Source organism: Psammomys obesus, unplaced genomic scaffold (assembly GCF_907164565.1).
Source record: "Psammomys obesus unplaced genomic scaffold, mPsaObe1.curated_primary_1811, whole genome shotgun sequence".
Taxonomy (NCBI): Eukaryota; Metazoa; Chordata; class Mammalia; order Rodentia; family Muridae; genus Psammomys; species Psammomys obesus.
In genome coordinates, this window is record NW_026594143.1 from 1,293,622 (window position 1) to 1,308,447 (window position 14,826).

The 14,826-nt window shown below is 35.8% G+C and overlaps 1 protein-coding gene across 6 annotated transcripts in view; it reads right to left on the reverse strand.

The window, feature by feature from the left end:
• Wnk3 (WNK lysine deficient protein kinase 3) overlaps nucleotides 1–14,826 on the reverse strand; it is a 134,577-nt gene that overhangs the window by 33,239 nt on the left and 86,512 nt on the right. For all 6 annotated transcript variants that reach the window (XM_055617935.1, XM_055617936.1, XM_055617934.1 and 3 more), the window contains 7 exons: nucleotides 14,139–14,203; nucleotides 9,425–9,575; nucleotides 8,343–8,459; nucleotides 5,844–5,999; nucleotides 5,710–5,761; nucleotides 4,386–4,523; nucleotides 3,130–4,076 (listed from right to left, as the gene is read on the reverse strand). In XM_055617935.1, coding sequence (XP_055473910.1) covers nucleotides 3,130–4,076; nucleotides 4,386–4,523; nucleotides 5,710–5,761; nucleotides 5,844–5,999; nucleotides 8,343–8,459; nucleotides 9,425–9,575; nucleotides 14,139–14,203 — 1,626 coding nt within the window. The remainder of the gene's footprint in view (nucleotides 1–3,129; nucleotides 4,077–4,385; nucleotides 4,524–5,709; nucleotides 5,762–5,843; nucleotides 6,000–8,342; nucleotides 8,460–9,424; nucleotides 9,576–14,138; nucleotides 14,204–14,826) is intronic.

Here is a 14,826-nt window from a genome sequence, read left to right on the forward strand (position 1 = left end):
ATGGAAGTTAAGTTGTAACTAAGAGGGGTGGTTCACATCTATAATCCCAGCACTATGAAGGTTGAGGTAGGAAGAATGCCATGAGTTTGAATCTAACCTGGACTACAGAGCCGATACCTTGTCTTAAGAAAGGAAAGAAAGAATGAAAGAGAAAGAAAGAAAGAAAGAAAGAAAGAAAGAAAGAAAGAAAGAAAGAAAGAAAGAAAGAAAGAAAGAAAAAGAAAAGAAAGGAAGGCAGGCAGTTGTATTTTTATATACTAAACAATGAAGAACCCAAAAAAGAATTTGTTATAGTTTGAATGTTCCCATAAAAATCATATTAAAATTTAATCCCCACTGTGAGGCTTTGGGAAGTAGAATCAGGGAGACCTTTTAAGAGGTAACTGAAATTTGAGCACAGGGGTCTTTCCTGAGACTCATACTCCAACCAAGTACCATGCATGGAGATAACCTAGAACCGCTGCACAGATGTGGCCCATGGCAGTTTAGTGTCTAAGTGGGTTACATAGTAATGGGAAGAGGGACTGCCTCTCACATAATTTGATAGGCTTGCTCTTTGATCACCTCCCCCTGAGGGGGAAGCAGTCTTACAAGGCCACAGAAGATGACAATGCAGCCACTCCTGATGAGATCTGATAGACTAGGATCAGAAGGAAGGAAAGGAAGACTCCCCCATCACTGGATTTGGGGAAGGGCATGAGTAGAGAAGTGGGAGGGAAGGTGGGATTGGGAGGGGAGGAAGGAGGGGTTTATGGGGGGATACAAAATGAATAAAGTGTAATTAATAAAAATTAAAAAAAAACAATTATGAAAAATCAATATGGCAACCATCTTAGTTTAAAGTTGGCATTGTGAGCAAATATAAATCCAACTATAAATATAAATCTAGCAATATAAAAAAAGAGGTAACTGAATTATAAGGAGTACATGCTATTTAACAGCAAGGTAATCAGTTCCGCGCCAGCTTCAAGCTACATAGTGAAACCCAGTCTTTAAAAAAGACAAAAACAAAAACAAAAACAAAACCCAAATATACAATTACTAAATCAAGAGAGGGACAAGTTATTAGTGATAATGGCCACAGAAACTACAATAAGAAAATTGTTTAGGAAGTGTTAAGTTGTTTAGAGTTGCTATTCTTCTGAAATGTTTTTGTGCTTACAAATTAATTCTATAACTTGAAATAGTTTAAAAAATTTAAGAAATGAAAAGCACATATACCTAAAAAAGTATATATAGATAAATATAACATGCATCTATGTCTAAAACATAATACATATGCAGAATTATGTTGCTATAAATATTCAAACATTAACTAAAACCATATCTGGAAAAGCTAACAGCTATGTTTACAGGTTTGGGCATGTAACAGATTTTCCTTTACACACAAGTACATATTATTTGTACAGTAACAATGACAAAAATTACAGTGGTAAATATTTAGAAAGATATTCACAGTGTGTGGTAAAATGAAGAATTTCAGTTTGTTGACCAATGTGTTTATAATACAATATTATTTTGGACAAACATGTGATACACATGTAAATAGATCTATGCAGGCTTAAGGAAAGTCAAGGAGGACAAGCAGCAATTTATTAGTTGCTTCTGTGACTGAAAAGGTAGAAAAGGAAAATAGGGCTAGGAGTGTGGCTCAGTGATAGATACAGCACTTGCATAGCATGTGGTTTCATTCCTGAACTTAATGACCAATACTTTAAAAAAAAAAAAAGACATGAAAAGAAAATAAAGAGAATATTAAAGTTACTATGTTATATAGGTGAGAAATCTCAATAAAAACCTAAAATCCAGCCAGAAGGAGTAGCACACACGTGTAATCCCAGCACTCAGGGAGGAAGAGGCAGGCAGATCACTGTGAGTTCAAGGCCAGCCTGATCTACAAATTGAGTCTAGGACAGCCAGGTCTACACAGAGACACCCTGCCTCAATAAACAAACAAACAAATAACAAAACAAAAAACCTTAAAATCTAAAACCTGAAACATTCTCATTATCAGCACGATCCTGTTAGTAGAAAATTCTACATGTGACCAACCTCATCTAATGTAATTAAAATGAAGGTGCATCAATAATACTATATAAAATTGTCTGAGTCTCTGTGTATAAATATATAAGAAACATAAATAACTTCTGTATTTAGATTTGGATACCAGCCCCAACATATCACATTTGGTATTATAAATATTCTAAAATTCAGAGACTCTAAAATCTAGAAAACTTGTGATTTTTAAATCCCAATTATTCTACAATTATTTTTCCTTCTGTTTCTTCTCTCTTTAAAAAAATTATTTCTATTTTCTTTGGTAATTACATTTATTCTTTGATAAATTTATACATGTGTGTAATGACTTCTAATTACTCCCCCATCTCCCTCCTATCTCCATTAACTCCTTTCCTCCCAACAAGTTCCTTTCCCACATTCATATCTACATTTATTTTGTGAACCACTGAGTTTAATCGGTACCATCTGTGTCAATATATGTTTGAGACTTTTCACTGGAACCTGGTAGGCTCACCGTTGATTACATAACTGAAGACAATGACTATCTCTTTCCTAGAATTTATTAGTAGCCAATAGTTCAACAGGCAGTGGCTGGGACCTATGAGCCCGCCTTACATTTTATTTATTGTTTTTTAACAAGGACTCATGTAGTGCAGATTTGCCTCAAACTCAATATGTAGTTGAAGATGATTTTGGACTTTAGATCTTTAGACTCTATTTCTTTAATGCTAGGACAAGATATCTTAGTTAAATGTTCTACTGTTTGAGATACAGGTGCAAGCACTCTACCGCTAAACTGTATTTCTGGTCCTTTTAGAGGTTAAGAAAAAAAGTCACGTGATTATGGATGATTTTTGCTGTTTCTACCTAATCAAAAAGTATGTTTCTCCTGTCCACAAAGTCTATAAATATACACATGCTTATAAATTCCAAGCTAATTCAAAAGAAGGCTCTTTTAGATAGACCCAGGACAGACCTGCCATTACTACTAAGTTCTGAGTAGCTGCAGCTGAAGTCATAGTCTTAAATGACAGTTACTTTGAACCCTTTAAGAATGAGGGCCTTTCTTGAAATTCATAAACAAAGAATATGAATTAGACAGATACTTACATGTAAACACAACTCGCTGGGCACAGAAGTTATCACATTCAAGTCTCTTTTGAACACTGATATATGATCAGGCTGATTTGCAGCCACATTGGACAGACTCTTAGAGCCTGCCTGTTGGAAATTCGGGGATTGTGCAGGGCTATCTTGAGTCTCACAGTGACTGACAGCTATGACTTCTGGCATCGGATAAGATAGTATATCTTCAGCAGAGGAAGAAAATGGAGAGTCTACGCTTTGAGTATCCTTCTGACTCTCAGGACAGATGTTAGAAATGCTGTGCTCCTGATAGAGCAGGTTTCTTAATTTTTCATCCAGTGTTTTAATTCGGTTGTCCGCAAACTCCATTTTTGGAGGTCGTTCCCCATCTGATTCCAGGATAGTAGCAGGTTGAAGGGTAGCTGGTTCAAAGCCAGAAGTGTGAGTGGAAATGACTGCCTTAGGAGAATTTGTTTCAGTGTGTCCTGTGGTTTCTCCTTCTAAGGAAACAAGCTCTACATCTGCAGTTGGCTCCTGAACTGATAAAGATTGAGGCTCTTGATCAGATGATACAACCGCTGAAGTTAGAACAGCATTGCCACCAGTCTGAACTAAATCGCTAGGATGATCCATAAGCACATCAGTCAGGATGGCAGCTTGCTGACATGGATATGTAGGTATGGACATATCTGCTTGGCTGGTGAGTGCCTCACATTCAACTGGAACTGGATGCACCAAAGTAGCAGAATAACTGGAATTATCAGTAGCTGGTGCCATTAACTGCCTGTCATCTTCCACTTGATAGAGAATACTTGGCTGCTCAGTTTCTAAACTAGCACATTCAGAAATCTTACCATCAACCATATCCTCATGTTCTGATTTGGGGGTGAAAAGTTCACGCTGGCCTGGATTATTCTCTATCGTGAACAGTGTGTCCTGTGATATTTCCTGATTATTTGTGTTACTTGAACCTGAAAGAAAAACAAAAGAGTAGCTAAGTTGTGATGAGTACAAAGTGCAAACAAAACTCAAAAGGGACAAGAAAATCAAGAGGCAAATAAGAACCTATTTAAGAGTATATAAAGTGTACTCTTATAAAAATGACTTCTTGGGTTTTTTTCTTTTGCAAACACTGAATAAAATGACTTGTTACATAACAATGTTAATTTCTTCTAAAATGCTCATGAAAACTGTCATAAGGATAAATGATAGGCAAAAACAAATTAATCTGTAACCATATCATGCAAGTCCATATAAAGCTGGCAGACAACAAAGCTTACTAGGAATTGACTGTAACCCATGCACTGTTGTCAAGGATGGCTGAAGGGAAGGAGGAGACTGTGCCTCACAATTTTTTATTGTTTGGTTGATACAAAATCGCCAGCGACCAACTGGGGATGATTGAGGTGCAGATTCATCTGTAGAAAGAATTATCAACAAATTATACACTGTCAATTTGTTCACATTATTAAATAAAAAAATCAAGTTAAAAATTAGCTTGTGTATCTCCATTTCCAACAGTACAAGGATAATTATAAACCACAAGAGATACATCTCAACCTTGACAAATAGCCTATAGAACTAAATATAAGGTATCCATTAATACTAACCAGAAATAAGGCACTCTATTTAAATAATTGGGGGCATAGTTCTCCATTCAAATTTATAACTGCCATTCTGCAACCTGATTATGGTGCTGCCTAAGTGGTAACATGGTGGTATATATCCATACAAGCATTAAATTTTACGGAACTATTCACCAGAAGAAAAAGAAGTAAATCCAGCTTATGGCAATATAAAAGTAAAATAAGACAAATCCCTATATCTGTAAACTTTCTCAAATAATTTTCTTTGGAACTTTACCTTACGTTGTCAGTCAGAAACTTGCTCAGATTTCTGCTAACCAACAAAGTAAGATACAGATGTACTCTGGCATCCTAATACAGTTGAACTAAATTTCAGGATAATGGTATCTGCTTCCATTATTCCCACACCACCTTTTGCTTCTTCATGTTGTGTTAATTCCTTCAGAGGTCTTCCTTCATGATGCTATGGTTCTTCTCCCCCTCCCAGACACTCTTAAAATACCCATGACCAGGGCTAAGAAGAATGAAGAGATAAAGTTGTCAGAAAAGAAAACAGAAGAACCCCAATTTTAGTTTTTGGAAGTTTATCTGGTGTCTGACTTACAAAGTTATTAGTGTATTATCATCAATGAGACAGTTAAGATCTGAAGGACAATTCAAACATGATGCAAACTTAGAACATAATGATTTTAGTTAAAATACTTCTGTTTATCTCATGTCAAAGTAAACAAATTACCAGTTACGATTCATATAGGTCATCATCACTATCAAAGGTCATCATCACTGTTACTGCCCTTTCTGGTTACATATCATGTAACAACTCAGAAGTAAATTACTTGCATAAAGAATCAACATTATTTTTAAATATCTAGGCTATAAATTTCTTTCAAGTGTGGAAAAACATCAATTTATTATAAAATCAATTTATTGGCTAATATCTTTCTCTATGAACGTATATCAAGACTCCAAAATACTTTGTTCCAAAAGCCAAATGGTAGATTTTATTAAGTATACTTACTGCTTGTTTGAGTGGATGCAGAATTTATCAGTACTTGTTCAGATGACCCTGCCTGAAATAAAAATGAACAGGTAAATGATGATGTTCCTGACAAAGTCTCCCAAATGACCTTCTTACAAAAAAAGTGCTCTTACTTGGTTACTGCTGGATTCCACAGCAACAGAATCAACACCAGTAGATTTTTCTGCAGCTGAATGGACATGAAGGATTTCCTGGGCTTGACCTACAATAGCCCTCAGTTCCTCTACAAATCTTTCCTTCTCATTTTCCAACACAAAGTTATCTTCAACCTGCCATCAAGTAAAAGCCAATGTATTCATGAAAATAAATTCATTTTCTTCAAAATTATGATATTTTAATGGGGAATTCCATTGGAAAACAAAAAAAAATATGTGCCACAAAAATAATTAAGACCAGTTGTTTTATAAATTGGCTGTAATTTCAACTGAACAATGAACACAGAATGAGAGACCTTGGAACACTCAGTCTAAAATGGGATGTCTTCATCAAACCCTGACCATTTAGGGCTCAGGGAGCTATGTGGAAGAAGTAGTAGAAAGACTGTAAGACCCAGAAAGGACTGATGACAGCAAGGATACAGTGTCTTCTGGACATCACAGGACTGGCACATATACTAAGTGAGATGGTGGAAGCATACACAGGACCTGCACAGGTCCAAGCCAAAAGGGGTCCCAGCACTTGGAGGGGGAAGTGGACACAAGCCCACATCCTAACCAGGAAGATATCTCCAATTGACATCCACTTAACAAAGGAAAGATTTCAGTTTTCTCTAATATCATTTCACTGGGTATGTATAGAAACCACACTTAAGGGTATGCCCTATACCTAGTTTTCTAAAGAGAGAGAAAGAAGGCATGGAGTTGGATGGGTAAGAAGGTGAGGAGGATCTGAGGGACAGAAAAACATGATCAGAAGAATATATTGTGTGGAAAATCTTTTTTTTTTCAGTAAAAAAAAAATTATAAAAATTAGGTGTTATTTAAAGTATGTATTATATGTAAGGCAGCAGGGGCTAGTGATATACATGCATGATTTTAGCATTTGGAAGGCTAAGGCAGAATGACAGCTCAAGATCAGTCTAGACTACATAGTAAGTTCAAATACAGCTAAGCCTATTTAATTTGGCCCTGTCTCAAAAAACAACATGATAAGAATGTAACTGAGGCAATTTTTAAAATTAGGAATGCCCAAACCTACGAGCTTTCTAAATAAGAACATGAAAACAACACCTAAGATTTGTGGCTGTCCATTATACTAAATATGAATGAGAAATAGAAAATAAAATACATACCAGACATAACAGAAAATTCAATGTTAGGATAGATGTACAATGGGCAAACTATTAATTTATTAAGCCATTAATAAAAAATAATGCATTCTGTATTCTTTATGCCCCCTATCCCTATCTGTACCAAAAAAGAGAAAAATATCAACCTGAGACTAAGTATTAAAGCTATTAAAAAAAAAACTAAAAGGTTTGGGTAAATAACTCAGTTGGTAAAGTGCCTGGGTATACGTATAAGAACTTGAGTTTGACTCTGCAGCACACATATAAAAAGCCAGCCATGGTGGTGTGCATCTGTAATCCCAGTATGGGGGGATAAGGTTGTGGGTGGTAGAGAGGAAGATTTCTAAAACTCACTGGCTAGCCAGTCTAGCTGAATCAATGGGCTATAGATTCAGTGAGGGACCATGTCTCAAAAAAATAAGGTAGATTGCTCAGTGGTTAAGAGTGTCTGCTAAGCAACCATGAAAACCTGAGTTTAGATCCCAGCATCCATATAACAGGCTTGGCATGACCTCATATAAGCCTGTAACCCCAGCAGTGTGGGCAGACAGGAAGATCTCTTGGGCTTGCTGGAAGCCAGCCTACCTGAAACACAAATGCATCAGGATCAGGAACAGATTTTGTCTAAAAAGAGTAAGTCAGAGAATAACAGAGAAGGACACCTGAAGTTGCCCTCTAGCCTCTGCAGGTATGGATAAGGGTGCACATACCTGAACATACCCTTGCATAAACACGAAATACACAAACACCACATTCACATATATCATAAAGAAATAAAGCAGAGAGCAGCTGAGGAGACCACCAGATATCCCCTGTACTCCATGCACATACCAACACAAATATGTACATATACCACATACAACAGCATATTCACACATTAAGGAAAAAAAAAACCTAAATATACTGAAAAGCAGAACCTGAATACTTCTGTGCAGAATGTTAGACACATTAAAATCACCTAGGTGGCTTGATTCTGATTTAATCAGGTGACTATCCATTGAGATTATCATTTAAAGCTTCTAATATTATCTCAACATAGAGACTGAAACACATCAATCTAAAAAAAAAAAAAACCTTCATATTTCCTCAGATACATACAGTAAAACCAGAAGAAATGCAGTAACATCCTGATTATAACCAATTTTCCCCTGTGCAAATTAAAAAACAACAACAACAACAAAAAAACCCTTCACACATTCTATCAAGAGATGGGTGTAAATGAATCAATGAGAGAAAACAGAGAGGAAAAGAAGGAATGAGGGAGGAAGAAAGAGGAGAGAGTGAATACACTATGGGAAAAATAGTTCTGTTTTAATATTCTTACCATATAGTCTGCAATATCTTCAGGTGCATCACCATCAACATCAAACTTGAACGTGACCATCTTGTTGTTGTGTGTTTCCAGCTGACACTCTACCATGTTGTCTCCAGAGACTGATACCTAAGTGCACACATTTAACCAGTGTAAGAGAAGCTTTCTTGGTTAAGGATGGAAAACAGTTGGTAGAGTGCTTGCCTAGCATGCACAAAGCACTGGGTTTCATCCCCAGCACTGCATAAACCAATCATGACAGTACACATCTGTACTCCCAGTACTTGGGAAGTGAAAGCAGGAGGACTAGAAATTTAGGGTTACCCTTGGCTATATAGTATACCTGAGGCAAGCCTAAGCTATTATCAGACCCTGTCTAAAAACAATAATCACAGCATTTTTACAAGGAGTAACTAGATGAGCTCACATACAACATATTCAGCAACAGTTACAGAACGAACCTAAAGGAAGAACTGGAAAAGGATAATTAAATTATATCTCTGTATAAGGGACTATGTATTGAAGACATTTAAAAATATTATTCAAATTATTTACTGGTATTAAAAATATGTACATAATATATTAAGCTTTCAAAAGGAAAGGATGTAAAACTGTATACAGGTTTTGAAATCCATCTGAAACATTTATTATATTAATTAGCGATACAGGCTTTAAAGTCTGATCCAGCTTCAAATCTGACTCTAGCATTTGGTAGTTGAATGGTTTAATGAAAATTAATTCTCTCGTCTTGAAAATCTTTATTTGTAATGATGTGTATACTATTATATCATATAAAGCTTTGGAGGATAATGATAAAAATAGTATATAGACTTGGGACACCTACCACAAAATAATTCAATATATTTTTGCTAACATTACTCACACTATAACAATGTTAAAATGTGAAACACTACAATACATACAGAAAAAAATATAAAAACTAAAATGATAGAATGAATAAACTCTAGTTTGTGATTACAGGAATTTTATGGTCTTCCTTTTCACAATATTCTGCATTTACTTCCATAGCACTGCTCCTTCCTAAGCCTCCAAGGCTTCTACATGAAATCTAATCCAGCCATACACACACTGACCTGAAGAACGGTAAGTTGAAATTTAGTTGCCTTCTCTGGCCTGGGACAGGAGGTTCTTCTTTGCTTGATCCGATCCAGTTTGCCATTCCCACTTGGGTTATCAGGGTTATTGGTGTTTTCTTTCATAGCTGTCACATCCTGATTCAAGCTACTGATTAAAAAAAAAAAAAAAGAGGAACTCATTTCAATCTTGATAATAAACATCTAAAGAAAACTTAGGATTATAAAATTATAAGTTAAAAGAAAATCAGCCCATGTAATATCTTTATAAAAGTTATGATTATATAACTCTGTTAATACACTTAATACCATTGAATCATACAAGTTAAATGGGAGAACTGTATGATAAACTGTATTTTTCTTAAATATTTATTATTTTTTTATTTTACATGTGTAAAAGCCTGCACGTATGTCTGTGTACCATGTGCATGCTGTGCCCACAGAGGCCAAGAAGGGGTATCTGATCCTCTGGGACTGGAGTTACACATAGTTGTGGCCATTATGTAGGTGGTGAGAACTGAACCCAGGCCCTCCAGAAGAGCAGCTAGTACTCTTAACTGCTGAACCATCTCTCCAGTCCTACAAATTATATTTCAATAAAGCTGTGTTTGAAAGTTATAAAAAATGATATAGCATATATATTTGCTATACATTTTTATCACAGGAATAAAAATAAAGAAAAACTGTCAGTCATAGGCCTCTATGAAATAATTTATTAAGATTAAGGGATACTCTTTTTTTAATTGAGGAGACAGTCTTGATCAATTTTTCTTGTTTAGAGATTACTAATACAATAAAATGAAGCTTCTAAAATGAATGTACATTCTTACTCCAAAAATTCTTACTCAGCAAAGGAGAAGCAGACTAAGTGTAGGAGATACAAATAATGTAGGATGTAAAGCAAATAATGAAAATGAATGATATAAAAATGGTTTAGAATGATTAGTTGTGGTTAGGTTTTTTTTTTTTTTTACTTCCTCTTTGACAAGAATTTATTTTTTTAAGGTTTATACTAGTATTGAGTTTTCTAACAAATTCAAGACGCATAGGTATCTTGCTCAGATCAAACCAAACGGCTCCAGCAATGTTCTGCACTAAGTACCTTCTGTAACAGCAGCAAGTCTCCATGGCCTTCTAGACCACTAAGCAGTTTAGTGATGGGCTTACTGAAAGCCATTCTGGACAGTTTTGCTTTTTTTTTGTTTCCATAAAAATGATTTGTGACTGCTTTATAAGTGACATTTGCGTTAGCCCTATCCAGAAAGTGATTCTGAAGCCATGAGCTTCTAAGTGTCACAGAGCTTGGGATTTAGAAGTGGGTCAGTATTTAATATAGGATAAACATACTAAAATCTGTATACCTAAAGAAGCTAAGCAAGAAGGAGAGCCCTGGGTACGATGATCAATCCTCACTCTGAAAGGCAAATGGAATGGACATCAGAAGAGGGAGAAAACAATGAACAAGACAAGAGCCTACCACAGAGGGCCTCTGAAAGACTCTACCCAGCAAAGTATCAAAGCAGATGCTGAGGCTTATAGCCAAACTTTGGGCAGAGTACAAGGAATCTTATGAAAGAAGATCTGGAGGGGACAGGAGCTCCACAAGGAAAGCAACAAACTGAGAAATCTGGGCCCAGGGGTCTTTTCTGAGACTGATACTCCAAGCAAGGACCATACATGGAGATAACTTAGAACCCCTGTTTAGATATAGCCCATGGCAGCTCTGTGTCCAAGTGGGTTCCATAGTAAGGGGAACAGAGGCTGTCTCTGACATGAACTCAGTGTCTAGTTCTTTGATCACCTCCTCCTGAGGGGAAAGCAGCCTTACCAGGCCACAGAGGAGGACAAAGCAGCCAGTCCTGATGAGACTTGATAGGCTAGGGTCAGATGGAAGGGGAGGAGGGCTTCCCCTATCAGTGGACTGGGGGAAGGTCATGAGAGAAAATGAGGGAAGGATGGTAGGATTAAGAGAGAATGAGGGAAGGGGCTACAGCTGGGATACAAAGTGAATAAACTGTAATTAATATAAAAATAAAAATTAAACAAAGAAAAATCTTTTATTTTTTGGTGAGTTCTTTCTTCCAAGAACTCATGAACCATCTCTGTAGAAATGTACAAAAAGGGATTAAAAACAAAAACTTATTTTTTTCTATGTCTGTATGTAAAAGAATATACGTAAGTACAAATGGTAAAAGATTACACATTAACACTCATAATGGCTAAGGATGTAGCTCAATGCTACAGTGCTTGAACAGCAGATACAAGGGTTGGGGTCCATCCCTAGCATACCCTCCCAATACTCCCTTCTCCTGGAGTTCTTAAAATATAAAAAAATGACAGTAATAAGTAATAATCATTAGATAAAAGGAATAAAATTTTAGCTCATGAGACAATACTACACATGTTTCCATAAAATACTAGCTTAAGACTATCAAAGCAGATGCTGAGACTTATGGCCAACTAACTGTTGGGCAGAGTGCATGGAATCTTATGTAAGAAGTGGGAAATAGTAAGATCTGGAGAGGACAGGAACTCCACAAGAAGAGCAACAGAACCAGAAATTTGAACACAGGAGTCTTTCCAGAGACTCATACTCCAACCAAGTACCATGGATGGAGATAACCTAGAACCCCTGCACAGATGTAGCCCATGGCAGTTCAGTGTCCAAGTGGGTTCCATAGTAATGGGAACAGGGACTGCCTCTGACATAATCTGATTGGCCTGCTCTTTGATCACCTCCCCCTGAGGGGGGAGCAGCCTTACCCGGCCACAGAAGATGACAATGCAGCCACTCCTGATGAGACCTGATAGACTAGGATCAGAAGGAAGGAGAGGAAGACCTCCCCTATCAATGGACTTGGGGAGGGGCATGTGTGGAGAAGGGGGAGGGAAGGTGGGATTAGGAGGAGAGATTTATTGGGAGATACAAAGTAAATAAAGTGTAATTAATAAAAATTAAAATAAAAAAGAGAAAAAAAGCAAAAAAAAATACTAGCTTAAGGCTAGAGAGATGGTTCAGTGGTTAAAAGTCCTTATTGTTCTTGCAGAGGACCTGTTTTCAATTCCCAGCATTCACATGTGAAGCCAAAGTTTACAACTATCTTTAATTTTAGCTCCAGTTGATTCAATGCTTTCTCTGACCCCTATGGGCATCAGGCACATATGTAGTACAAATAAATCCATGCAGAATACTCATATACATAATAAAATATATAAATCTAAAAATATATACTAGCTTTTGGAACAAGATAACAGAAACTCAACTTTTCTTTCTCATTTCCCCCAAGTACAGCTTTAAAATTTCTGGAAATAATAAACTAGAAAAATAACAGGAGAGCAACCAAGACTAAAAAGATGAAAGTTAAAACTAGTCAAGAACCCCAAAGACTTGGAAAAAAAAACCCAGTAGCTTGACATCTCTCAATTAGATACCCAAAGACAGAAAGTTATCAGGCTTAGTCTTACATATATAGGCAAAAACAACAAAAACCCAATGGGCCTCTAGCCCATTAGCCAAAGATGGACTCTTTCTTCTCCCATGGAATCTGAAGGAGTGTGGACTAGAAAGCTGGCCTAGAGGAAATACCCTTTGATTCCATGGTGGTATCCAATAATGACAGGTGAACAAAGCAGACCAGAACATAACAAGGACTCTAAAGCTAAATTTTCATTAGATCCACAGCCCATAAGAATGGTCCACAACACATGCACCTAAACACAGGGACTGTTTAATAAAACAAAAGATTTAAATAGAATCTAAAATATTTTTACATAATACCCTAAATATATAAACAAAAATAAAATACTTGTCATACCTAAACAAAACAAAACAAAAAAACCAATCAACCAACAACAACAACAACAAACAAACAGGAAAACCACAACTTGAATTCAGAAAGATAACAGGTTTAAAAGTCCAAGATAAATCAAATATTGGAATTGTTAACACAATCCATAATCAAAATGATTCAGTGAACGAGGGTGTAGCTTAGTATTGAGTACTTGTCTAGTATGCATATTCCTGGGTTTGGTCTCCAAGCACAATGGAGAAAGAAATTAAAACATGGACTGGGAAGCAAACTTCAGCAAAGAACTAAGTAATAAAGTGCTGGCCTAGCATGTGCAAGGACCCTGGGCTCCATCCCCACTAATGAAAAGAACAAAATGAAACAAATCAAAACATCAACAGGCAATTGCAACTGCATTTGAAGCAAATGAGGAAAAAAAGGCAATGAGAAATAAAAGATTAAAAGAGAACCAGATGGAAATTATAGAACTAAACACAGACTCACAGGAATAAAATCTCATTGAATGGAACAATTCTTTCTTGTTCCCAAGAAAAATATCAATAAATTTGAAAAAAATAATAGCAATTACCCAATCTGAATAACATATAGAAGACTATCTTAAATCCACCAATAAAATAATTTCATGTCTTGATATAATTTATTTTGAGATTAGCTGAAAATTTTCTTGTAATTTTTCATTTACTTTGTAGAACAGGCTACTATAAACAAAATAATAAAATATCAATAATTTCACAATCTATATGATCACTATAAATATTAAAAGAATGAAAGATATTAATTCATCCCAATTTTACTAATGCCACATAAGTACAAGAATAAAAATATTGCTTTATTCGATGCACTCTAAGCATACATGCAGCAGCATGCCACCATTGATTTCCTGGTACTAAGATTATGATACTTACCCTCGAACAACATCTGGATTTTGAAGAGCTGCTTGCTGGTCAGTTCCAGTTAGTTGAGATAAAGGCTGTAAAGAGGGCAGTAATAACATCTATTATGATAACAGCAAAATTCATGCTACGATACAATTTGTTATTTCCAAAAAACAACATGGCAATACTTATTTTTTTTAGTATGTAAACATGGTAGAATGTCTGTTATACAATGTTTATATCAACCCTATTACTGACAGTATTAAACCAAGTATATCTTACTCAAGATTTTTACATGAAAAATTAACAGTGTTTTGGCAGGCATGGTGGTACACTCCTTTAATCTCAGCACTCCAGAGGTGAACCTCTATGAGTTGGAGACAATTCCAGGCCACCCAGAACTATACAATGAGATCCTGTCTTAAAAAATAATACATGTATAAATACAACTTAACACTGTTTAGAGTAACTCGTTTGTGTTATCATTCACAGAGAACAGTACTGAATCCTGAGTTACTGTGATTCCACAAGAAAATAAATCAATAAGTCAAATGTCCTTTAATTAAAAAAAATACCAATTCTACAGAAAAATAATTCTAAACATTTATCTAATCTATCTTCTATGAATTGCCACTAGCAACAGAGGAATATTAAAATGTAAATCTAACAAAAATTATTATTCCTTACCCAATCATACATTCTATGATGACTCCTCTTG